The 27,496-nt window shown below is 43.1% G+C and overlaps 1 protein-coding gene across 8 annotated transcripts in view; it reads left to right on the forward strand.

The window, feature by feature from the left end:
* The window catches only part of BMAL2 (basic helix-loop-helix ARNT like 2), an 82,770-nt gene that overhangs the window by 34,751 nt on the left and 20,523 nt on the right, over nt 1–27,496 (forward strand). For 4 of the 8 annotated variants that reach the window (XM_054987913.1, XM_054987915.1, XM_054987916.1 and 1 more), the window contains 8 exons: nt 6,317–6,396; nt 7,753–7,845; nt 10,871–10,988; nt 12,036–12,179; nt 16,317–16,554; nt 17,523–17,629; nt 19,583–19,733; nt 22,569–22,627. In XM_054987913.1, the coding sequence (XP_054843888.1) occupies nt 6,317–6,396; nt 7,753–7,845; nt 10,871–10,988; nt 12,036–12,179; nt 16,317–16,554; nt 17,523–17,629; nt 19,583–19,733; nt 22,569–22,627 (990 nt within the window). Of the gene's footprint in view, nt 1–6,316; nt 6,397–7,752; nt 7,846–10,870; nt 10,989–12,035; nt 12,180–16,316; nt 16,555–17,522; nt 17,630–19,582; nt 19,738–22,568; nt 22,628–27,496 lie in introns of those variants that run through there. The other 4 variants (XM_054987917.1, XM_054987919.1, XM_054987918.1 and 1 more) reach the window with 3 other exon arrangements.

A 27,496-nucleotide genomic window follows, 5' to 3' on the forward strand; every position in this document is an offset into this window, starting at 1 on the left:
TCCTCAGCAGAGACACAAAGCAACTGAGATCGTTCCCCTCCCCTCCATTTTTATCCTCATAGCAACACTGTGGGGTAGGTTATGTGGAAAGTATGTTACTGGCTCAAACTTTCATGGCAGGGGGGGGGGATTCGGACTGGGGCTTACAGTTCCTAGTTGTACTTCAGCAACTACACCACAATCCCCAATACACCACAATACAATTCAATATTAACAGAGTTAGTGAAGTAATTAACTCTGGGTACTGCGCAGATCACCAATGATACAGGCTGCGTTTGGACCGGGCTGCTCGACCCCACAGGCCTTTGTAACCTGAAGCCTCTCTGGCTTCAGTTTATCAGTTATTGTGTGCAAAGGACTAGCCAGAGATACTGACCTAGTTAGCTAGTCCTGAATCTGGCTTCCTATTCCCTTATTATGTATTCAGCCATTATTCGATTATATATAGATTTTGCAATTTTATTTTTAAAAGCCTCATCGCATTATTTTAAAACATATATATATAAATATTTCTGATGAATCGTAGTTGCCTTTGCCGTAGTTTCGTTATTGGCTCAGCCTGCGGTTCGTTAATTCATCTTCTTGCTTGCTCTTTAAATTCGCATTTCAGCTTTGGGTGCTGCCGGGGCTTTCTCCCACCCCTACCAGCTAACTCTGTTTGGAGGCCCACTTGATACATGAAACAGGAAAGCAAAAGAATGAGCAAATGCTAGAAGACGGTCCCGTTTTGACATACTGTAAATTCATCAGCTGCAGCTGGTGTTTTGCTTCCTTCAGGCTTTCGTGTTCATTCCTAGGTTCTCATGAAATGGTTTTTGTACTTCATCAAAATTGATTTCAGGTGGAATTCATGATAAGGGCATTGCTCGAGAATGCTCAGTCCCTTATCACTTCATGTTCTTGTGTTTATCTCCACCATTTTGTTGGCCATCATGTAAAACAGAGTGCTAAAGGACCACGTGCTTGATAAAAACATACCAATAGCGCCGCTGGATCAGAGCAGCGTTCCGTCTGGTGGTTCAGCATCCTTCCCCATCCAGTGGCCAGCCACTCATTCGGGAGGGACACAGAGGCCGAGGCCTCCCCCCCTGCCCCCCCCCGCCGATGCTGCCTCCTGGCGCTGTGATTCAAAGGTTCGTTGCCTCTGAATGTGGAGGCTGCCCTTAGTCGCCATGGCTAGTAGCTGCGGAGGGTCTCCTTCTTCATGAGCCTGTCGAATCCCCCTTTAAACCTGCTTGTGCCATCGCTACATCGTCTGTCAGTGAGATTCACATTTTAATCACTTGTTGTGTAAAGAACTGTTTTTTGTCTGTCCTGAATCTACTGCCTATCAGCTTCATTGGATGTATTATGGGATGTGGTGTGAAGGGCTGTATTGGGAAATACCCTTCTCCTTGTGCAACAGAGGTGTGGATCCAGTGCAGAATTCTTTAAAACGCCCCATTCTTGGGTCTTCACAGAAACCGGGTGGAGTTGCTTAGGCTGAGAAGTCAAGAGGCAGAAGGTCACGGACAAACGAGATTCCTTGCTTCCAAAGTCAGCCCAATGAGTGCCGCGGGATATTGGTTCAGATGTGTTTATTCATATAGAAGTACTTGTACTGATTAAACACTGTGTGTTAAAACGTGATGTTGGCCACCTCGTGCTTGCCTCTGGTCAAATAAGAAAGCGGCATGGAAGACAGCAGCTTTAGGCAGCACTGAGCCATTGCCCAGTGACGGCAGACATCTGAGGGCTCTCTCTTCATATATGCTGAGTTCAAAAAATCTCATATAAATGCAAACACATGATTTTTGTATTCTGTTATTTGTATTATGATATTTTTTGTATTTCAGTTTTACATTTTATTTTATTTTTAAATTAAATATGACAATAACTTAGCTTGTTAGGCATGACTCACTCCAAAACCCAAAGTTTGTAAGCACTAAAAGATGTAATAGTTGGGAACCCGAATGTCAAGATCTGACAGGAAAAGAATCTGTCCACCACCTCATAATGGAATCACTGACTTGGTTTTTTCTAGCTCTTAAGTTTCTGGCAGCTTGGATGTTACTTGTCTAAATACCACTGTGTTCAATACAGTGGGTAGCCATGTTGGTCTGCAGTGGAACAGTAGCATTTGAGTCCAGTGGCACCTTAGAGGCCAACAAGATTTTCAGAGTGTAAGCTTTTGATGGTCAGAGCTCTCTGGTGTCTCAAGCTTACACTCTGAAAATCTTGTTGGTCAATAAGGTGCCATTGGACTCAAATCAGTCAGTCAGTCAGTCAATACCTTTATTGGCGTAAAACAAAATTAAACAAACCTGTATTTGAATATACAAAATACAATCTGAACTTATATCTTACCCTACTATATAAAAGGCAAACCGCATTCCTGACAACTCACTTCCTACCCTGGTGCACCTCCACAGGGTGCTGCCATGGAGGGAAGCCCAGACGAGAAGGCCCATATCTCCAGAAAGCACACCATGGCAGGAAGCCCAGGCTGGGATTAGGCAAGGAGCAAACAGCAATGCCTGGCCCCCGCAATCACCCAACTGGGATCTGGAGCAGAGCAGGTGGCAATGCCTGTCCCAAGCCTTCACCCAGCTGGGATCAGGAGAAGAGCAAGGAACAATGGCCCCCTGCCTTCACCCAGCTGGGATCAGGTGGCAATGCCCACCCACCCCCTTCACCAGCTGGGATCAGGAACAAAGCAGGTGGCAATGACCGCCCCCACCTTCACCAAGCTGGGATCAGGAGTGGAGCAGGTGGCAATGCCATTCCCCCCCTTTTGCCCAGCAGGGATCAGCAGTGGAGCAGGTGGCACTTTCAGCACCCCCACCATCACCCAGCTGGGATCAGAAGTGGAGCAGATGGGATCAGGCATGGAGCAGGTGGTGATGCCTGCCCCCACCTTCACCAAGCTGGTATCAGGTGCAGAGCATGGGGCAATGCCTGTCCATCTCCATTACCTGGCTGGAATCAGGCGAGGAGTAGAAGGCAATGCCTGCTTCCCGCTTCACCCAGCCAGGATCAGGTGTAGATCAGGCAGCAATGCCTGACCCCCACTTCACCCAGCTGGGACCAGACGGGGAGCTGACAGCAATGACTGCCCCCCTTCACCAGGATGGATTCAGGCGCAGAGCAGGAGGCAATGCCTGCCCACCTTAACCTGGCCATAATGAGGCACAGAGCAGGTGCCAATGGCCACCCCCCGCCTTCACCCAGCTGGGATCAGCAACGGAGAAGGAGGCTATGTCCAACCCCCTCTTCACCTGGCTGGGGTCAGGAATGGAGCAGCTGGCAATGCCCACCTGGACGGGATCAGGCGCGGAGCAGGAGGCAAGGCCCACCCCCTTCTCCAGCCCAGGATCAGGAGCAGAGAAGGTAACAATGCCCACGCCCCTTTAACCTCCCGGAATCAGGTGTGGAGCAGGAGGCAATGCCCGCCATCCCTTCACCCAGCTAGGATCAGGAGCAGAGCAAGTGGCAATGCTCACCTCCGCCTTCACCAAGCCAGGGTCATGTGTGGAGCAGGAGGCAATACCATCCACACCTTCACCATCCGGGTTAGGAGCAGAGCATGAGGCAATGCCTGCCCCACCTTCACATGGCTGGGATCAGGTGTGGAGGAGGAAGCAATGCCCGCTGCCCCCTCACCAGGCACGGATCAGGAGCAGAGGAGGTAGCAATACATGCCCCCCCCCCAACATCACCCAGTCAGGATCAGGTGTAGAGCAGAAGGCAATGCCCACCCCCCTTCACTTGGACAGGATCAGGCATGGTGCAGATGTCAATGCCCCCCTTCACCCTGACCAGGATCAAGCCCGGAGCAGGTGGCAATACCCGCCCCCATTCACCCAGCCGGAATCAGGAGCAGAGCAGGTGGCAATATCCAGCCCATGTTCACCCAGCCAGGAACAGAGCAGGCAACAATGCCCCCCCTCCCCCCCCAGGATCAGGTGGCAATGTCCTCCCCCATCACCCTGCTAGAATCAGGCCTGGACCAGCAGGCAATTCCCGCCCCCCCCCCCCCAATTCACCATGCCTACCCCCTTCATCTGGCAGGAATCTGGAGTGGAGGAGGTGGCAATGCCCACCCCCCGCCTTCACCAGGACGGGATCAGACATGGAGCAGGAGGCAATGCCCATCCCCTTCCACCCACCGGAATCAGGCGTGGAGCAGGAGACAATACCCGTCCCCCTTCACCCAGCTAGTATCAGTAGCAGAGCAGGTGGCAATACCTGCTTGCCTTCATCAGGCTGGGATCAGGAGCGGAGCAGGTAGCAATGCCCCCTCTTCACCTGCTGCAATCAGGCATGGACCAGCAGGCAATGCCTGCCCCATTCACGAGCCAGGATTTGGGTCAAAGCTTGATGTAATGCCTGCCCCCCTTCACCCGCCGGAATGAGGCATGGAGCGGGAGGCAATGCCCATCCCCCCTTCACCCGGCTGGGATCAGTGGCGGAGCAGGTAGCAATGTCCGCCCCCACTTTCAACCAGCCGGGATCAGGCATGGAGCAGGAAGCAATGCCGTCCTCCCTTCACCGGCCGGGATTAGGATTGGAGCATGAGACGGCTTGAGCGAGTGTGGTGGTGGAACTGATGGAGAGGCAAGATCATCTTATAGAGTGTTTATGAAGGCCTATGAAGTGGCTGTGAAGGAAGCAAAGAAAGATTACTATGCCACCTCCATTGCGTCTGCATGCTCACGCCTGGCAAAATCGTCAAGAGTCTTGGCATGACGCTGGATTCCTCCTTATCAGTGGAGACCCAGGTCACGGCAGTTGCCCAGGCTGCCTTTTTCCATCTTCGGCAGGCCAGGCAGCTTGCCCCCCATCTCTCAACTCACGACCTGACCACAGTGATCCCCGCAACAGTCACCTCCAGATTGGATTGCTGTAAGTTGCTCTACGCAGGGCTTCCCTTGGGTCTGATCCAAAAGTTGCAGCAGGTCCAGAATGCTGCTGCACATGTCCTGACGGGTACCCCGTACAGGGCACCTGTGACTCCAGCTCTGCAGCAGCTTCACTGGCTCCCGACAAAGTTCCGGATCAGATTCGAGGTTTTGGTCTTAGCCTATAAAGCCCTAAATGGACTGGGACTAGCATACCTGAGGGACTGCCTTTCCTGGCATGTACCCCGGAGAGCGCTTAGATCAGCAGGAAAACACCTACTGTTGGTCCCGGTCCCCAGGGAGGCTAGACCTGGCCCCAACCCAGTGGAACTCTCTCTCAGAACTCGAGGCCGCCCAGACCTTGTGTCCTTCCGGCCAGCCTGCAAGACAGAGACGTTCCGCCAGTCATTTGGCTGAGGCTAGCATTTAAATCCACCAAATCAGCCTCCCTGCTGGTCTCCTACCAGTGTGTGGGGGAGGCAATATGACCATCTGCCCCCACCTATGAGTAGTGACCAACTGAGCATCAACTCACGCCTCCACCCCCTCTCTTCTCCTTATATGGGTTGCAGGGAAGGGTGAAGGGAATCCCGTCCCGGAACATCGGGAATTTATGTTGTGGAACTGCCGCTTGTGGGGAGGGTGGTCTATAAATTTAATAAATAATAATAATAACAACAACAGCTGGGATCATGAGCGGAGCAAGTGGCAATGCCCCCCCCCCTTCACCTGACCGAGATGAGGCACGGAGCAGGAAGCAATATCCGCTTCCCTTCACCCGGCTGGGATCAGGAGCGGAGCAGGGGCAATGCCCCCCCCTTCACACGGCTGGGATCAGGAGCAGAGCACGTGGCACTGTCCGCCCCCTGCCTTCACCCAGCCAGGATCAGTCACGGAGGAGACAATGCCCGCCTGCCCACCCTCCCCTTTCTAGAGCCCGTTGTATTTTTTCCCACAACAGGCTTTTTTACTAGTAGTCCCCAATTCTCATAGCAATCCGAAGGAATCTCACTACTGACAGGGTAATATGGGAACACTGATCCGATAAAAAATCAAGACTCATTTCTGGGAGGCTATACCTATTATGCAAAATGGGGTCAAGTGAAGCTTCCCATATTTGGATGTGAAATTTGCATAGGAGCAGAATATGAGCAAATCTCATTGTGTTCTGTCAGCACGCCTAAATAGTAAGTGAGTAAATGTTTTTTCCTGGTTAATGTAGGCAGCTGGTTGAGTTGTCCTCTTCCTTCCATTTTGTTTTTACTTGCAGGCTGAGGCAACTTGCATGTGTGTGTACATGAAAAATGAACAAGAGTGCCCGTTCTGAATGAACTCCAGTTTTTTTATGTTCATTGGTGAATTAAGGGTTGTGTGAGTATAAACTCTGTGCTGGGTCAGGCCTATCATAGACCCATCAGCTACTCTTTTTTTTTCAGGTTCTACTAGTTCTTACTCAGAAGTCCGCTATAAGCCTTCATTTTTACAAGATGATGAACTCCGACATTTAATCCTTAAGGTAAGAAAAATAAATCCAAGATCAGTTATGTCTTTAAACGCCAGTGCACCATAAAGCTTCAGAAAATATTCCAGTATTTTTGATGGCCAATGTTCGGCAGCCTCACGGCCATCCCCAAACTGGTTCCAAAGACTTCTGGTTGAACGCAGGCCATGAAGCCATTTGGGGCATTTTATGGAACAAGGATATTTTATACTGATGTTTGTTTTGTTTACGTATAAATATCTGCCTATAATGTTTTTCCCCCATGCCACCAGTTTATATTACAGAGGCAGGCGACTTTGGGGCCAAGGGCCCTGCGACAGGTACCTGAGAGGATGTCACTATGCCGGAAAACATAAAGCGGCAGGGGGCCTGAAGGGTTGTGTGGGTCGTGTGAGCTTAGCTCAGCCGCGCTGGGTGTAGGCCGAGTCCTGCTGCTGCAGCCGCTGCCTCGGGGGCTCGCCTCAGCCCATGAGGTGGAAAACCAGCCTTGAGGGACAAGCAAAACAGCCTGGCCTGCCACGGTCCGGCCTCCTGTCTTAAATGTGTGTGTATTTCGTATATGCTTATAAAGGTTGCAGGCTCTTGCTACCTTCTAACAACTCTTGTAATTGGCATTCCTGCTAAAGTATCTTCCCCCTCAACAGTGACAATATTTTAATGTCGTATATTTTGCATTGTGCACTATTTGCATTTATTTTGCCGCTGTAACCGTGTTGATGTTCGGAGCTTTCTGCTACATTCTGGCAAGGAAGTGCCGGATGATGCTTTGCTTAGTGCTCATGCTGGAAGCCCTGGAGAGGCATCAACAGCATAGCCAGAGGAGTAATAACGGAGAAACTGGTATGTCTTGAAGGTAATAGGAACACTAACTGGTAGGAAAGAGCTGTATTGGGTTTGGCGAGTTGGTTTCAATTTAAGAAGTTATTGGAAGGGCAGCAACAGGAAAATAGTGCCAATGGCTTATCTCTTCAAAGAACATGCTAATCTTGGATGTTTTGATATGCAGCAGTGGGAATAAGCATAATTTAACTTGTTTCTTAAGTGTTGTGGTTAATTTTTAAGCTACTACAAAATTAATTTGTAGATGCCTAAAGCTTTTCTTAACAAAAAAAATTGTCACTACTAATTGGGAGGAACAAAGTTTACTTGGATGAAACCCAGTGCAGAATTGTTGTTTAAGAATAAATTGCTGCGTAGACTCATTTAGGGTTGCACGGTTAAAATCAAATGCAGCAATGCAGCTGAAATGCCTGCAGGTTCCTGCTCTTTCTCTTCCTTCCCTCTCCTGTGTCCTGAAGTTGTCTCCCCCCCCCCCGCCTATATTTGCCTGCTAGTGTGTTCAACACTTGGTTTTTTCCCTTTAATTTATAGGCTGCAGATGGGTTCCTATTTGTGGTTGGATGCGATAGAGGAAAAATCTTGTTTGTTTCAGAATCAGTCTCCAAGATTCTCAATTATGACCCAGTAGGTGATAATGTTTTGTGGATTTTATATGGAGAAAGAAGAATAATCTGTGAAATGAAACATAGCAGGACCAGATACAAGCCCTTCACCGCGCCCCTCTTGATTTCTCCTTTGTTTCTTTACTGTGCGATTTGGGGACTTCCACATGTTAACATAATAACAACATTTGATTTATATAACGTCCTTCAGGACAACTGAACTCCCACTCAGAGCAATTTACAAAGTGTGTTGTTATTATCCTCATCACAATCGCCTTATGAGGTGTGTGGGACTGAGAGAGCTTCGGGAAGCTGTGACTGACCCATGGTCACGCAGCTGGCTTCAAGCGGAGGAGGGGGGAATCAAACCTGGCTCTCCAGATTAGAGTCTTGCTGTTTTTAACTAGTACGGCCAACTGTTGTGATCTGTGAGTCTAGATGGTTATGTGAAACCACCACCCCCCTTTGCCCTTTACGATACCCTGGAAATGGCAGGGAGGCTGCCAGTGGCGCCAGCAGCCTTGCAGACCAGTTTTCATCCATAAGGATTCATTCTCTGCTTGCCATAACTTTTTATCACGGTACTGACTAATTGAAAGCATATATTGACCAATCGTAGGGCTTGCTCTGCTTGCAAAGAACTTTTTATCAGGTTCATATACAGCTGCACGAGTAAACGATCCAAATATGGGGCTAGGTGGCTGTGGTGGCATTGCAGCAGCCTCACTTGGCATGGCCACCACACGTGCCACAGCAGATGTGTAGGATAAGTGGTACTGTAGAACACTGGGCAACCGGAATGGGTTTCAGGTGCCCATTCTACAAACGCATTCTTCCTTTTGTTGGCTGTTGTGGAAGGAATTCTGCAAACGTGTGTTGCTGTTTCCCCTTTAATAGCTAACAGTGGGTGGGCAGACCTTGCCCACTTGAGGTTTCTCCCCTGGTGTTTTGTAATCATTCTAGCTAATGTCAACGGCAACTGGTTCTGTAGTTGGAACTGAATGTTAATGTTTCAGGATGTTACTACCAATGTTTCTTGCTATAATATGGGCGATTAGTTGTGCAATTTTATGTGAAAAACAAGAAAAAGTTTATTTATTATTTGTTTATTTACAATTTTTTATGCCACCTCTCTACAACCCCCTTGATGTGGCTTCTAATAAAGAAAGACCAGCAAGTCAATAAAACAAAAGTCAAGACAATAAAACCAGATCAATTTAAAAACCTGCCAGAACAAAAAGCAGCATAAAATAAACAGAACCATCTAAAATAATATTAATAAAACAAGCAGACTGTAAGTAAAAAGCCTGAGTAAATACCCGTGATTTGGCTTGGTGCCTAAAGGGCAGGAGGGCCATTGCCAAGCAAGCCTCGAGGAAGGGGGCAGTCCAAGCGTGAGGTCCAAAACACCCCTCGGGATCTGAATCTAAGTTTTTATTTATTCATTACTTTCCCCCACAAGTGGTGCTTGAGGTGGCTTATAGGCAATTAAAACAATGTAAACACTTGAAAGTTACTGGAATAAACTTAACATATTCAGAGACATCACTTACACTAAAATAGCCACAATAACAACAAATGTCTTATCAGCCTCTAAATACCAGCAGCAATAAAGTAAAAAATAAAAACTGATATTGATTAATACTAAAATAATCAGCAGTAACAGTATTAAGCATAGACCAGATGTTGACAGCTGGAACATAAACATTGAAAGATGTTAAAAAAATTTTCAGGGGCATAAACTACTTTAAAACAGGGGGATAAAACCATAGAGATCTTTGGATGATCTAATATATCTCTAGCTAGTGCTTGAAACTTAACATACTTAGTACCAGCCAAACATATGTGGGGAGGGTGTTTCTTAATCAAAGGGAGATGAGAGGAGCTGTGTTTCCGTGGCAGAGTATCTGCTTTCTTTGCAGAAGTCCCCAGGTTCAGTCTCCGGGAACTTCTGCAAAGCAGGTTGAGCGTGACGTTAACAATTGCACCAGACCCTGGGGACCTGCTGTCAGAGGAGACGGTGGTGATCTCGATGTCTCCATAGGCTGCCCCACGTGCACAGCCACACACAGCCCTGTTTCGAACGGTCTTCAGGGTATCTCTACACAGAGTGTGCTCCAGTCATCTAGCTCTGACGTGATTAGAGCAGGGGTAACTAAAGCCAACTCATCTTGCACAAGGAAGGCCCTTAGCTGATGAACCAACAGAACGCGTTCCACAGAAAAGATCTGAACTTCAGCCCAGGAGCAGGTCCTAAACGGTCCACCTGTTCTTTCAAGGAGAGCGCAGTCCATCCAGAACAGACTGATCACCCCATCCTTCATTTATAGAACCAGCAAACCATCTTTTCTGAACTGAGCTTCACTTTATTGATCATCACCCAGTTCTTTACTACTTCTGGGCTACCTTTCCATAGTTACTGGTATCGTCTAGATCCAAAGACTTTTTCTTTGAGAAATTTCACAATTGTCTCCTTCTGGGTGGTTGGAATCACACTCTACTTCATTGAGGCATATGAGACCCTGTTAGTTATATCAACTTGCCATAAGGTCAGAAGGGCCAGATGACAAATGCCAGGCCAGGACAAGCAAATATATTCAAGCAGGTATTACTGAGATTTGGTCAGACTAAAGTGGAGGAATTGTTTTCTTCCATTTGTGTCTTCCAAGGTTCTTGATGAAGAATCAGCCTAGACTTGATGGTCAAGGATGGGAAGTTATTGTCTGTTGATCAGACTTTCCATTTCATGTATGTGTATCTGGTGTTATGGTTATAGGGACAGATTAGCAATTCTGCTGATGAACTGTGTACTGAACTGCTCGGTCTCCCTGTCCCACATGTTTGAGTTGGTGGGTCATAACGCTCAATTTGGCTTACCTTATGAAGACATTTAGACTGGAGTAACTCTGCTTAGGATTTCACTGTTAGTCAAGTTAGGTAGTTAAGAGTTATGATTATAATGAGGTAACTCAGGTACTTAATGGCCTATGATCTTCGTAATCTGTGTGATGCCGAGTTTGGAAGTTAATAATATTCTCTTCTGCTAGGCCAGTTTGATTGGCCAAAGTCTTTTTGACTATCTTCATCCGAAAGATGTTGCCAAAGTGAAAGAGCAACTTTCATCTTCAGATGCTACGCCAAGAGAAAAGTTAATAGATGCCAAAAGTAAGTATATGCTGAAAAATACTTGCATTTCACAATTTTTAAAATACATGTATACAGGGCAATATATTAATGTATTTGCAGATACGTTCCTACAGATGTGCTTTGTATGAACAAAATATGAATGTATTTGTGGGAGCTGCCAGTAGTCCCGCTTTTGCATAATATAAATGAGCAATGTTTAAGTAAAGAGAGATATGCCACAATCTTGAATGTCTTTTTTCCTAGGCATACTAGTTAATTTTTTTATCTTGTCGGTAGAAAAGACCTGGTGTGGTTAAGCTTGGGATACAATTCTTCAGAATCAAGAATCACTCTGCTCTGAAAGTGCTAGTCCTAATAGAACCACATCTTATTTATATTGTAAAGACATTCTTTAGTTTGCAAAATAGTAAAGAGTCCAGTAGCCCCTTTAAGACTAACCAACTTTACTGTAGCATAAGGTTTCGAGAACCACAGTTCTCTTTGTCAGATGCAGTTTGCAAATGGTTTTGAAAGAATATTGGCCCTACGTTTTTATCTTCCTCTACCAAAAGACAGAAAAGTGGTTTCTAGAATTCTCTTTAGAAACTAAAATGACAAAACTGCGGCTTTGACTTTGGTCACATCACGCGAAGTCAAGACTCACTGGAAGAGTCAATAATGCTAGAGAAAGTAGAAGGTAGGAAGAAAAGAGGAAGGTTGTTAACGATACAACATTTTGGAGGTCTTTTGTTCACAGGGTCGCCAAAAGTCAGAAGCAACCTGATAGCACATAACACACACCAACTTGGAGATGAAAGTAGAGGTTATATTTAATTCCAGTGAAAATACTATACCATGCAGTCCCCTTGGCTAAAGTTGTGAAATATCTTGCTGCTTCTCACTCTTGATTCTATTTGGCTATGATGTTTCTTCATTTTTAAATTTTAATTCTTCAAAGGTTTTTAAATAGCTAATTACAAGAGTTAAAATTTCAGAAACACTAAAAATGTGCATATTAATGTAGTTGCAAACTTTTTCATACCTGACAAATGATTTGCATGTTCTACTCTTACCAAACTTTAAAAGCTGGCTTGCAAGTCCACACTGATTTCCAGGCAGGATTATCTCGCCTGCATTCGGGTGCTCGGCGGTCATTTTTCTGTCGAATAAAGTATACAAGAAACATTATCAAAGAAGAAAAGGAGTCTTTGCCAAGCGCAAAAAAGAAAGGTATTTATTGAATCCGTGGAAAAAAAGCAGTATCTTTCAACAGTAATATGGACTGATTCATATTACAGGCTGCCGAAATCTGAGGGGACATTACAAGAGTTTAAATTATAGGAAGAAAGAAACTTGTCACCCCGTTAGTAAATGTTCCAAGTCACAGTCTCTAATTTCAAGGTCTATAATCATACAGGTTTCTAAAAGTTGGCCTATGGAACAAGGAAAGCTCTGTAGTTGCTCATTATTGTCCATTTTTCTTAGGTCGCTATAGAAAACATGCCCCACTGCAGTCTCTTTAATACTGTATCTGAAGTTGTTTGTTTAGGATCATAGATGGCCATATATATGTAATATATATATATGTATATAATAATAACAACAACAACAACATCCAATTTATATACCACTCTTCAGGACAAGAGTGGTATATAACACCCACTCAGAGCATTTTACAAAGTATGCCATTATTATCCCCACAAGAAAACACCCTGTGAGGTGGGTGGGGCTGAGAGAGCTCTGAGAGAGCTGTGACTGACCCAAGGTCACCCAGTTGGCTTCAAGTAGAGGAGTAGGGAATCAAACCTGGTTCTCCAGATTAGAGTCCTGCGCTCTTAACCACTACACCAAACTGGCTCTGTTCAACATGCAATATTTTAATTGCTTTGTTCCACATGCCCATTTCTTATTTTCTTACGTTTCTTGTTGGGTTCATTAATTACCAGAACAAAAAATAATTCCAAGCTCAATTTTTATATAATATAATATATATATGTGTGTGTTTGGGCATAATTTTTGTTTTGGATTTACTGGTGTGGACTGAAGAATTTGAACTTCAACATTCAAAATTCCTAAATGGATATATAGAAGGAAATTAGCTTAGTGATCTACAATTGTTAGCTTGGGAATTCAAGTTCAAACTGAAACTAAATTTACATACTATATTAAAGAGGAAATGTATTTTAATATGCCAACGCACATTAATATATGTATATTAATATATTAATATATTAATATATTAATATAATATTATTCATATATATTAATTATATATATATAGCATATTAATGTATAATTATATTGATATACTAATATATATTAATATATTAAAATATGTACAGAGCTCACTTTCTAAAAGTGTTAATGGTTCAGTAGTAACAGCAGGCACAATATCACAGGATGCCGTGCTGGCTCGCTCCTGAATTGCCATTTGTGTTGCATTTTTAGTAATACAGCAAATGACTTCTCCAGTACTTAGCCCAAGCACTTTTCCTGTAAGGTACAATTATCTAGCAGATATTGGAAGAATGCTATAACTTTGTACAGGCATCTAGATGAAAATTCTATGGATCCATCAGTGGCCTTTTGCTAGCAACCAGCATGCAATATTTGAATTGATACAGAGTGATAACTGCGGTTCACCTAATAACCTTGAGTGAGATCATATGTGGGATGCACTGTTACTGGAATTGGTCTCCTTGCAATAAAATAATTTGTGGGGGGGAATAGCAAGCAAGGAAGGCGGCTATGCGAGAGGCTGGTAACCGCAGGGATCTATCACCAATTTCTACAGGGTCCCTTCCGTTGTAACAAACGAGGCTGGTGCTTAACGCCAAACAACTTTTATTAAATAACAAAACTGCATGCACATACACACAGAATTACGGGGTAAAAATAATTGCACACACACAGAGTCCTAGAAAGCTTAGCCAGAAGTTGGGAATAGAGAGAGGGAATATGTATATCTACCTATCCTGAAGAGTAGTCCAGTCCGCAGGAGAAGAGAGCTTCAAACGCCAGCGTTTTCGGCCAAGGGAGCAAGAAGCTTAGGGTAAACCTCAAGAGAACAGCGCTTTGGATCCGGTAAGCATGTATGAAGAGAAAGAGGCTTAAGGAAGGGACCCTAAGGGAGCAGCCAGGAAGCTTGCACAATTTGAATGAGGCCAGGGCCCTACTTTATAGGTAAAAGGTGCCCTGAGGTGGGAGAACCCACCTAGCTGTTAGGACAAAGACTCCAATGGTCAGTTCCTGGGTTTGACACAGGGTTTGATTACCTTGATTGGTAGCTACCGGGGCGTGTGAAAGCAAATGCTAAGTTTGTTCTAGTGCTGTACAAATGGGATAGTTTGTTAATGAAGTCCACCAGAGCTAAGTGGATGAGTTTAGGTGGGGATTGTACTTTCCCAGGAACAGCTGTACAAATTTATGAATGTCATTTGATTAGCTCCTCAATCAAGGACAGGAGATCTCATCATGGGAGGAGGGAAAGGAATGTGCGACGTGGGGATGACTCTGCGAAACCTTTGTTGCGCTGGATTCCTTAGGGGCTGGGGAGACTGCAAATCCAATCACCTCTAATCACTCCACATTCCTATGCGGCATTCCATACATGCTGGGGTCTCCCGGGCGGGACTTAGAAACTGTTGGAGGTCCTCTGGTTTCAATACAAGCTGCCATTTTAAATCCAGAGGCCTGGTGATTTTTAATATCACAAGCAGCCATATTAAAATGGCTATTAAAGATGGCGGAGGCCAGGCTGACTGCTTACAGCACGATTCCGCTTATACTATCAATAATGTTTTTGGAGTTTCCCTGGTATACCCTAACCTCTCTTTACCACATCGAACATCATGCTTCTCTTTATAGATCTATTTCTGGCATCTTAGTTCACTTTAGCTTCCTATCTAATATTATTTACTGAGGACCCAGTGTAGTTCTTTTGGATGGAACAAAAAGGGGACCAGCGAGGATTGCTGGGGGAGGGGAAACCACTGTCCTCTACTTCCAGGCCTTGTCAAAGTTGTTCTAGGTTCCTTAGGGAATCTAAAAGGGCAGCTGAAATCTGGTGAGGTATTCCCACAAGATCTGAGTCAGCTTTCTTCTTTGCGTAGGAAACCCAATGACAACCATGATCTCATTAGGTCGTCCTTTCAATTTTTATTTTAATTTTTGGTTTTATTTTAATCCCACTTTTAAAAATTTTCACCTCTTTCTGCAGACTTGGGGGTTACCTCAGATTTGCAGAAACTTGGGCATTATCTGTTATTGGTGGCAACCTTTGGGATTTTTTTTATTCCAGGAGGGGGCACCCATGGTAATTAGATAAACAATGCTGTGTTCCTAGATTATACATATACACTCAGGGAAAAGAAAGTCTACTGACTGCAAGAAAATGTAAAATCTTTTTTATTTGCTTATGAAAATGTTTGAAAGCACAACAGGTGTTGAAAGCTGGATGTAGCCATTAGGAGGATTGCTCTGTCGAGGAGAATGGCCTGGGGAGAGGAGCAGATGCGAACCCTCTCACTCTCCCAGTCCCTCTCTGCCCACCTATCCGCCAACCCTGGCAGGGTTGTTGGGAGGTGAAAATGAAGGAGAGGAGAGCTGTTCACACTGCCCTGGCCTCTACGGGGGGAAGGGCTGGATAAAAATACACCTGGGTGGGGAATGTCGGTTGATTTCTCACGTCAACTGAAAGTGGAGGCAGAGGCAGACGCAGCAAACACTAAAACTCCGTTCAGCAACACATAAGACCGAGCTGCTTAGCGGACCTACTACTCCTTGATCACGTGTCACTTGGGCGTTAAAAATGGGCCAGGTATTGGAGCAAGCGGCATCTTCAGTACCCTCACGTGATGCATCTTTTGCTGGACTGTCTCCTTTGAGGGTGTCGGAGTGAGGCTGCATGTTTGAATGTTCCTTCGCATTAAAAAAAAACCAGCAACTTTTATGTATAAAACTAGCATGACATAAAGAAGAGTCTTACCCTAGCCTTTTTTCTGACTGACTGAAGATACACGATTGCTCGCCTCTCCTCATGTATGGCCCCGTTAAGGTCGTTAATTTCTAAACTCATTTTAATTTAAGCTTGGGAAGTTGATTTTTTCTTCTTACTTGAAAGAACTCATTTTAATTGCCAGCACCTGTGAAGCAACTTTGCCAATATTTTATAAGATCAGAAATACACTTTCACAAGTAATAGAGTATTTTTTAAAATAGTGTAAAATCTTAAGACGTTTAGATTTGTTATATTACAAATCTAACTGTAGTGTTACGGATAGATTTGTAGGGGTCATGTCTTTAGGAAGAACAAAATATCTATTAGAGAAGAAAATGTAAACCTGTTTTGTGTTTTGACTAAATTAGATCATAAAAAGTACTGTACAGTTCATTGTACTGGTTATCTGAAGAGCTGGCCTCCTAATGAAGTCGGAGTAGAAGAAAATGATGTGGAAAAAGACAGCAGTAACTACCACTGTCTTGTTGCAATCGGGCGATTACACCCGTACATTATTCCCCCCAAAAGCGGAGAGATTAAGGTCAAGCCAGCGGAGTTTGTAACACGCTTTGCCATGGATGGAAAATTTGTTTTTGTAGATCAACGGTAAGCGTTCTTGCTTTTTTAAATTTAATATAATCTCTTACTAATTGGCCAAGGTTTTCAGTAACCTGTTTTGTCTGCAGGTCTCCTACTGAGTTATCAGCACTTGTTAAATAGCCTGAAGTCCACTAGTATTTAGATTATCACTTTAGATTATCACTTGCTAATTAATAGTTGTGTTTAATTTAACTTTAAACAGTGCTCCGCTTCAGAAGGGTAACTGTCTTTATTTGCTCTATAAAAATATAAGTGGAATCACTTATTCACATGTTCTTTCGTTGCCCTTTCCATCAAGTCTCTAGGGACAAGTTTATTTCCCCACTCTTAGACACACCAATTGCAGAGGCAAATTAAGGCCTGGCTGGAGAAACTCCTAATTGATGAAAATCCAACTATCTCCAGGCAAATAGCCAAATTCTGTCTCTATTTGGTTAAATTCCATAATAAAAAGAATAGCCGTACGTAGTCTGTCCTGCTCTTTTTCCGAGTTTAACTATTTTAATGTCAATGTTTTAAATATTAGAATGCCTGTGTTTCCCAGAGAACTATATACATTTTAAGATAAGATTTTAAATGCTAAATGTATTTTTTATGTCCTTTACATTTTTACGCTGGATTTAATTATTCTATTGATTGAAAAGGATGTATTGTCATTGTTATGGTCTCTGACCACAAATAAATAAATTTATTCATTCATTTATTTGCTCTATAATTAAATATAATACAATAGAAATAAATAAATGAGTACAAGCATGCCGCCTAAAATGTGATTTTCCTCTTCTATTAGACCAACCTTGTAACTGTCTTATTTTGTCTTCTGTTTTGACTATGTTTAAATTTTAGTTATGTTACTGTTTCATTTCATAAACGAGCATCTGTTGCTTTTGATACGCACTTTCTGTTTAGAATAAAGTATTCGTTACTTTTGTATGTTCACAAAACTTATCAAGTTTTTAATATTTTCTTAACAGAGCAACAGCAATTTTAGGTTATCTGCCACAAGAATTGTTAGGAACTTCTTGCTATGAGTACTTCCACCAAGATGATCACAGTCATCTAACTGATAAACACAAAGCAGGTACAATGCACGAGTTGTGTCCCAAGTACGGTGCAGAATGCTGCCGGCTGCTGCTTACTAAGTGTGAGGGAAGCTGCTTTGAGTACCTAGTCCTGGATAAGCCTGAATAACAAATAATAACTCTGTTTTATTGTTCATACGGGTTAATAATCCTTTTGCACAACTGGGAGTAGAATTCCATTTCCTAGGGTACTTCTCCCTTCATACAGATAGCTACTAAAGATGTGGCGAAATCTTGCGGTATGTAGCTAACTCTGGAGTTTTGCAGCATAAGTATAACAGCATCATGTGAGAGGCAGCACAACCTAGTGGCTAAGGATGTGAGCTGGGAAGATGCTGGTCATATTTCACCCTGGTCTGGGTGGGCTGCATGGTGGCAAGAACCACGCTGAGTTGTGCAGCAGCCACCACTGGGCATGGCTGAGCTGAGTTGTGTGGTGGCTGCCACCACCAGGCTGAGTAGGGTGGGTAATGAGTTACGGGTAATGAGTTACGCCCCTGAGCCTGCCCATAGTGGGGAGTCCTCCATAAGGACACTTGACAGTTGAAGGGGGAGGACCTTTTCCGAGGCCGCTTCTGTCCTCCCCCCGCCCCCGCATGGCTTTACAGCAGGAGTCCCCAATCTTTTTGAGCTTGTGGGCACCTTTAGTGCCTGCACCCACAAAATGGCTGCTTCAGGAGACAGAGGCAGCTACAAAATAGTTGCCACAGGAGATGGATCCACATGCTGAGAGGAACCCCAACTGCAGGGGATCATTTAAAAATACACTGGGGAAGAGGTAAGAGAGAATAAAACAAACACTGTTATTTTACTCTTCCTGGCCAATCAGTGGCAAATCAGAAGGCCTGCTGGGCAAGAGCCCCACTTGGCCCCACCCGCTTTCAAAAAACACTGGGCAGGCAACAAGGAACAGTCAGGGCAGGCACCGTAATGCCCATGGGCACCATGTTGGCAACCCCTGCTATACAGAACCCAGGGTGTGGAATGCTTGGCAATATAGTTAAGATTGTCTAGCAACTCTCAGCAGCCACTGAGAGTTCAGTGAGCATTCTTAAAGCTACAGGTTTTGCTTCCATTATTTGAGGTAATTTTGACCCCCCCCCCCTTTTTTTTAAGATTGCATATTTGCTGCAGCCCTGTTACTTCAGGTTTGAAGAGAAATCCTCCCAGTCTGTCCCTAGCTCCATATTTTCTATGGTGCAGTTTGGAAATAGATATATTGATATGCAGAAAGTTGCAGAGACCTCAAGAGCTTCTACAACAGCTGTAGCTTATACACTTTAGAGAGACTGCCTGCAGAAAAAGTATCCTGCCTCTTTAATAGTATGCGTTCTTATTTATCAGATGATGTTCTTTCTCTCCATCCCATGAAAAGTTTAAACTGCCCATTTCCACACATTAAGCTTCCCGTAAATGGACAGGACATTTTTCTCCAGACCGGTTACCAACCCTGTTACATACAGATGTATATTGCATACATACATTCTGCATGAAGTAATTTTGTCAGGAAAATGCAGTTCCTCAGCCTTCTAAATACCTACTTGCCTCACTCTTATTTCCCCCAGCCGGTATTGCCTTTCTGTGAAAACCCTTTTTCTCTTCTGGCAAGAGAGAGCAATGAAGCCTGGCCTGACAGACGGCAGTTAGAGTCCACCATAGTGTTTCCTTGGCCCAAGAAACGGCTTAGAGCCATGAGGGCTAAGTTGGGCGCTCTCATTCCCAGCACTGACAGGCCTCTTCCCACCTGCCAATGTCCTTGAGCCAGGCGCTGCTTCTGATCCCTGTCGAGTGGGGATCCTGGTCATTTGCATCATGGTATGAGCATCAGGGGGAACGAGGAACATCTCGGGATCACAATAGAGCATACGGCGAGCTATACAGGCAGGTGAAACAGATCTTCATGTTGATTTTTCTTATAATTCATTGTGCTAAAATGTGTTTTTTCTCTGTAGTGCTGCAGAGTAAAGAAAAAATATTTACAAACTCCTACAAATTCAAAGCAAAAGATGGTTCTTTTGTCACACTAAAAAGTCAATGGTTCAGTTTTGTAAATCCATGGACTAAAGAACTGGAATACGTCGTGTCAACCAATACCGTTGTTCTGTAAGTTCCTGTTCACATGGAGGGTCTGTTTCTTTGTACAGCTATGGAACTGGATGCCATAATATCCAGATGATACCCAACTCACTATCCAAATTACCGCACGATGCAGTAGAAATCTTGGGTCACTACCTGAAAGCTATGGTCAAATGGCTGAAAGCTAAAAAATTGAAACTGAAACCAGACAAGATGGAAAGCATTGGGAAGGCAGAGACATTGAAGGACATTGTACTGCCCCCTTTTGATGTTTGTCTGACCTTCCAGACTCGGTTTAAAAGCCTAAGGGTTATACTAGATCCAGTGCTACTGCTAGAAAAGTAAGTTAAGGCAGCTGCAAAAAACACTTTCTACAGACTCAGTCTAGCTTGGAAGATGGCCCCCTACCTCATCACAGCCAATGGTAACATCGAGACTTGACTACTGTAATGCACTTGTATACAGGTCTCCCCTGTTAACTCGGAGACTCCACTTGGTGCGATGCTGGAGCTTGGTTATTATTGGAAGCGAGGAGGAGCATGACTATGACTCCCCTTCTGCAGTCACTCCATTGTCTGCCTATCAGCTACTGCTGGGCTAAATTCAAGGTTTTAGCTATCATATACATAGCTCTTCACAACTTTGGTCTGGCATATAGAATCATAGAATCATAGGGTTGGAAGGGAACTCTAGGGTCATCTAGTCCAACCTCCTGTACAATGCAGGAAATTCACAACTACCCCCCTGACTGCCCCAGTGGTCCCTGCTCCATGCCCAACACCTCCAGGGTTCCGAGCCTAACTGGCCTGTGGAAAATTGCTACCTGACCCCCTAGGTGGCGATTGGCCTTACCCTGGGCATGTAAGAAGGGTCCACAAGAGCTAAGCACTGCTGTTACCCTTCCTGTCCTCCCCTTCTTGATCTGCCTAGGTTCACAGAATAAGCATTGCTGTCAGGTGGCCATCTAGCCTCTGCTTAAAAACCTCTAAAGAAGGAGAGCCCACCACCTCCTGAGGAAGCCTGTTCCACTGAGGGACCGCTCTAACTGTCAGGAAGTTCTTCCTAATGTTTAGCCAAAAACTCTTTTAATTTAATTTCAAGCCATTGGTTCTGGTCCGACCTTCTGGGGCAGTGGAAAACAACTCTGCACCATCCTCTATGTGACAGCCCTTCAAGTACTTGAAGGTGGTTATCATATCACCTCTGTGTCGTCTCCTCTCCAGGCTAAACATTCTGAGTTCCTCCAAACTTTCCTCACAGGACTTGGTCTCCAGACCCCTCACCATCTTAGTTGCCCTCCTCTGGACACATTCCAGCTTGTCTATATCCTTCTTAAATTGTGGTGCCCCAAACTGAACACAATACTCTAGGTGAGGTCTAACCAGAGCAGAATAGAGTGATACCATCACTTTGCGTGATTTAGACACTATGCTTTTGTTGATACAGGTGCTACTTTGCCCATGACCAAATCAACAGCTGTCCATACACATGCATTCTCTGTGGTGGCCCCCACCTTATGGAATGGCATACCTGAAGTGATCAGAAAAGCTCCCACTCTCCTGGCTTTCTATAAACTATGCAAAACTGTATTATTCAAGAAGGCTTTTTACTCAGATAGGAGGGCTGTACAGTAGAGGTGTGCAAAATGGAAACAAGCCAAAAATACACACAGATAAATCACTGATTCAGTTTGTTAAAGTGGCTTCTGGAACAGGGGACCTAAACTGGGAAACAAAGCTATAACAACTCTCCCCCGCAACTGAAAAAATTGTGTGTTTTGTTTTGGTTCTGACCTGCGCAGCAGCACTGCAGGCAGGCATGCCAGGCTGTGTGGGCCAGCAGGCAGCATCTTGTTTTCCTTAATGGCAAACTCTGTCTGCATGCAACCAGGGCCGGGGCGCCCATGGAGGCCAGGTAGGCGGTGGCCTCAGGGCGCGGGGTGGTGGAGGGGGCGCCGGAGGAGGCGCAGGGCGCGGGAGTGCGCGCCACGGAGCTGCAGCCTCCCAGCCCTCCTGCCCCGTGTTGCTGCTGCCGCCAACACACACTCCCGGCCGGGCTCAGCAGCTGCGGGCAGGCGTCTGTGGTGGTGCAGAGCAACCAAACGGGAGAGCTCGGAGGCTACCCACGCGCCTTCCCAGCCGCCCGTTGCAGTGATCGGGCTGGCACGCGTGTGCACCCATGATGACTTCACACGCAACATCATCACGCAGGCCAGTGTGACTGTGTGTGCGCGCGCACAGGGGCGCCCGGCTCACCAGTCACTGCGGGCACTGAAAACCCTGGCGCCGCCGCTGCATGCAACCAATCAGATTCCAAGGAGAGAGATTAAGCCCTAGCGTGGCATAGTGTGACATCACTCTATTGGCGGGACGGGGAATATACGTGTTGCTCATTTTGTCTTCAGCGCCCCCCAGGCAATGGCACTGAGTGGCTGACTTGACCTCCAGGGAATGGGCTCGGTTTGCAAAAGGCTTTGCTTTGCGCCAAGGAGGGGAGCAGCAGGTGGCGCATCACTGTCAGCATCTCCTTGCCATTCCCTTTCTGTGCACTTTTATGCACAGTGCAAGGAAAGGTTGGCAAGCAATGTCCATGCAGGTGTGTGCACACAGGTTTGAGGAAGAAGGGGGTCTCCTTTCCAGTCTTCAAGTCTTGGGTTGTTGCAAAGTCTCATGCTATGCAAATTAGGGACCAGGCAGGTATCATCCTGTCACCCCAATGTTCACTGGGTTTTTTAAAATCAAAAGTTTATATATTGAATCTGATCTTCACTAATCCTCAAAACTAGCTTTTTGGTAAACCGTAGAGAATTTGATTGTAGGTGTTTGGGGAAAAAATAACTTTAACTTAATTATTCTTTTTTAGAGGCCATAATGAGATGGGTGAAGAAGCATTGCTGCCCTGCAGTTCCCTGTCTTCAGAAGGTAAGTGAAGTTTCTTGTTGTGACAATAGTAATAATAATAACAGAATAATAACATTCAATGTATATACCACCCTTCAGGACAACTTAACGCCCACTCAGAGCGGTTTACAATGTATGCCATTATTATCCCCACAACAGTAATCACCCTGTGAGGTGGGTGGGGCTGAGAGAGCTCTGAAAGAGCTGTGACTAGCCCAAGGTCACCCAGCTGGCTTCAAGCAGAGGAGTGGGGAATCAAACCCGGTTCTCCAGATAGAGTCCCACAAGTGTGTGCACACTCTTTCTAGAAATATTGGATATAATTCAGACAGTGTTCTGATATTGTATGAAAGTGACGCTTTGGTACACTGCCTTTAATGTATATTCTAATAAAAGATACAGAGTAGTTATATTTATAAGTATATAAATATATAACTGGCAAGGATACAAAGATGAATGAACTGATGAGGGCTCTATTTCTTTTCCAGAATAGTAGTCACAGTAATTTCTGGAGTGGGACCTCCCCATGTCTTCCCACTCCACTGAGCAAAGTTTGAGGCCTTCTTCCAACCTAAGGAACTTTCCTCAAACTTAAGTTGCTCCGCTATTGGAAGAAACCAGTGAAAATCCCTTCTAAAGCATTTTAGGCATAGGAATTCACCTGTACAAGAAAAATAAAAATGTCACCAGGCACATATTAGCCCCTGTGAACCTTGAGTAGCTCTTTCATTAAGGACTAAAGTTAATTATTGAGTATTTGTATCAAAACAAAAACATTCTTTTCCCCCTCCCCTCCCCACCCAAAGTTGGTAACAACATAAAACAACTTAATAAAACAACACATTAAAACACCACATTGAAAACAAACTAAAAACAACACCCCCCTTCTAGCAGGGTATTCCATATTAAATTTGTATGGCATGCAACTAGAGAACGTATATGGAACATGTTGCGGGATAAACCATTGAAAATTCGTGGCAAAGAGATAAGGGTCCTAAAGGAAATCCCATGGAAAGTAAGAGAGAAATGCAAAGAATATGCACCCCTGACAACCCAATTAAAGGAAGAATCAATCCCCTTTAGATGGCTAATACCCAAAGGAGTGTTCTTTTGATATGAAGGACAAAAATTTAAGATTGACTCGATACATAAGATGGAAAACTTTATGGAAAGACATGGAAAGAGAGGAGAATGGAAAGACGGAGAGAAAAAGAGAACTAAAAATGAAGGAGAGGTAGAAAAAGAAGAAGAAACTCCACTTCAAAACTACTCAACATCTGAAGAAGAGGAAGGACCTTCAAAACAGAAGAACACAAACCAGAACCCAAAACCAATGAGAGAAATAAGGAAAAAAAGGGATGATACCAACAAAGGAAAAAGATAATGGAGCAGAAACCAATAATAAAATATCCAACCAATATTAATGGATTAAATTCACCATGGAAAAGAAAGAAAACCTTCAAACAACTAAAAACACTAAATGCAGATATTACATGTCTACAAGAAACCCATATTAGAAAGAAAGAAAGATCAATGTTATCTACAATGTTATCTACAGTGTTACCTACAATGCAAAAAACTTGGGGACATCTTCTCTACTGCAGATCCGACTAAGAAAAGAGGTATAGTAGTATATGTTTAAAAAGAACTGAAACCATCTTTAATATACTCAGCAGAAGAGGGTAGAATATTACTGGTTGAAATCTTCTTGGGGGAAAAGAAGACTATTGGCAATGATTTATGCACCAAATGACAATCAGGAAAAGTTTATGAGAATGTGACTGAAATCTTGGCAAGATTTGATTACATAGAGACATGTCTAATTGGAGACTTTAATGCTGTATTTGATTATGACTTAGACAGAAACAAAAAAGAAATCCAAAAACCCTAAAGGACTTCTTCCAAGATCCTTTCTTAGATTGGCAGAAGAATATAAGTTGATTGATGTGTGGAGAGCCAAGAACCCAACAGGGAAAGACTATACGTTCTATTCAGACTGTCACAAATCCTGGTCCAGAACTGACATGTGTTGGATATCTACAGGTCTGATACAAGAAGTTAGAGATGTGAGTATACTTCCAAGGACCTATGCTGATCATAATCCCTTACTATTGAAAATAGCAGAAACAAGGAAATTTAGATGAAAATTGAACATACAGCTCCTAAAAAATAAAAAATTCCTGAATGATGTTAAAGAAGATAATAAAAAATTATTTTCGGCAAAACAAAAACTCTGAAGTACATATGAATATTGTCTGAGATGCAAGTAAAGCATACTTTAGAGGATTGGCCATAAGATACACGGCAAGACGAAAAAGAGAGAAGCAACAACGATACAGGGAAATAATGAGAAATTTGGAAAGAAAAGAGCAAGACGTTAAAAAAGATCCTTCAAATGTAAGGCTGAGAAACAATATTAAAGCCTTACACCAAATTAATTTACTATTGACGGAAGAGGTTGTGCAAAATATTAAGTTTGCTAAACAAAACTATTTTGAACATGCAAATAAATCAGGGTGATGGCTAGCTTATAAGCTTAGAAAAGAAAAAGAGATATTTTTATTGTTTATATGATGAGACAAAGAGGGAAAAGATGCGGAAAGATGAAATACACAAAATAGTCGAGAACTTCTATAAACAGCTATACAAAAAAGAGATCCCAGTATTTGTAGAAATACAAAAAATGAACTTTGACACCCAGAGATTGGTAAATGCAGTGTCATATATAGATCCAGAAAGCAAACCGTTGGTGCTCAGGAACGTGTTGTGTATGTCAACTTTACCCAGTTCATGTTCATCCATGTTTAAAAATGACATATACATATACATACATACATACATACATACATACATACATACATACATACATACATACATACATACATACATATATGTGTGTGTGTGTGTGTGTGTATGTATGTGTATATATATATATATATATATATATATATATATATATATATATATATACACACACATACATATGTATATGTGTATATGTGTGTGTATGTATGTATGTATGTATGTATACACACACACACACACACACACACACACACATACACATATACATATACATATTAAAAAAAAGAAAAAGAAAAAAGAAATACAAAAAAGATCTTAAGAACCAAGAATTTTCTAAAATATCAGAGGAAGAAAGAAAAAGTTTGAACGACCCTTTTACAGCAATAGAAATAGTAGAAGCAATACAAAAGCAAAATAATGGGAAAGCTCCTGGCCTGGATGGACTACCAGCAGAATATTATAAAGCATTAGAAGAGATCATTATTGTCCCATATAAAAATATGATTACTACAGCAGTGGAAGAAACAACTCTACCGGAATCATGGACAAAGGCAACGATTTCATTGATACATAAAGAAGGAACAGAACCGAAAGAAAGTAAAAAATTATAGACCCATCTCCCTGCTTAACTGCGACTATAAAATATTTGCTACAATATTAGCTGCAAGACTGAAAAAAATATTACTTGATAAGATACCCCAGCATCAGACAGGCTTCCTCCCTAAAAAACAATTGGGAAATAATATTAGAATTGCTCTAAACTTATTAGAATATTATGAGGCGCACCCGGTGATGATATTCTTAGATGCTGAAAAAGCATTTGATAATGTTAATTGGCGTTTTTTTTATTGAACAGATGAAAGAAATGGACTTTGGAATGAAATTTATAAAAGCAATTGAAGCTATATAAAAGAAACAGAAAGCAAAAATAATTTTGAATGATGACTTGACAGAATCAATCTCAATAGAAAAAGGGCCAAGACAAGATTGTCCACTCTCACCATTAATATTTATTTTAATGCAAGAAATATTGGCAAGAGCTATAAGGAAAGACTCTATAATAAAGGGAACGATTAGAGGACATAGATATAAACTACAAGCATTTGCAGATGGTCTACTATCCATACTAGAACAACTGCTAGAACCAATACAACAACTAATAAAACAAATAAAAGACTATGGATCAATGGCAGGAATGAAGATTAACTACCAAAAAACAAAAATGATAACGAAAAATATGACCACACAACAAAAAATAGAATTGACTAGAATGATAGGATTTCAACTAGGAAAAAAAGTAAAATATCTTGGGATACATTTGACATCCAAATGTAGTTCACTAATGAAAGACAATTATGTGAAGCTACTACAAGAAATAAAAGGAGACTTGGAGAGATGGAAAAGATTACAACTTTCATTGTTGGGAGGGATTGCAACTATTAAAATGAATATGCTACCATGTAAAATATTTTTGTATCAAACCATCCTGATAAGTATTAACAAATCTTATTTTGAAGAATTAAATAGAAGTTTTAGTAAGTTTATCTGGCAAGGAAAAAAACCAAGAATTAAATTGAAAACACTTCAAGGCTTGAAAGAGAATGCGGGCTTTGCACTACCAGACTGGGAAGCTTATTACCAAGCGTGCTGTCTAGTTTGGATGAGAGATTGGATCCTATTGGAAAATCCAAGACTGTTAGGCCTTGAAGGTCATGATCTGCAGTTAGTATGGCATGCATTTATATAGTATGGGAAGACAGCTGGACATAAATATTTCAAAAATCACCTGATAAGGAAATCCCTTATAACAACATGGGAAAGAATCTTACTGCAAATATATGTGAAGACCCCTCAATGGGTCTCCCCATTAGAGGCATTTACACAACCAAATGTACATTCTGCAAATAAGATTATTAGATATAAAGAATTGTTAGATGACAAAGGAATAGTAAAAACGAAAGAGGAATTGCTAAACCAAGATATTAATTTCGACTGGCGGTCAAGAGTACAGATTGAATCCAGATATAACAAAGATTAAAAAATGGGGGGTTTCTATCTAGAACAAAAAGATTTTGAAAAACTGCT

Source organism: Eublepharis macularius, chromosome 9, assembly GCF_028583425.1.
Source record: "Eublepharis macularius isolate TG4126 chromosome 9, MPM_Emac_v1.0, whole genome shotgun sequence".
NCBI lineage: Eukaryota > Metazoa > Chordata > Lepidosauria > Squamata > Eublepharidae > Eublepharis > Eublepharis macularius.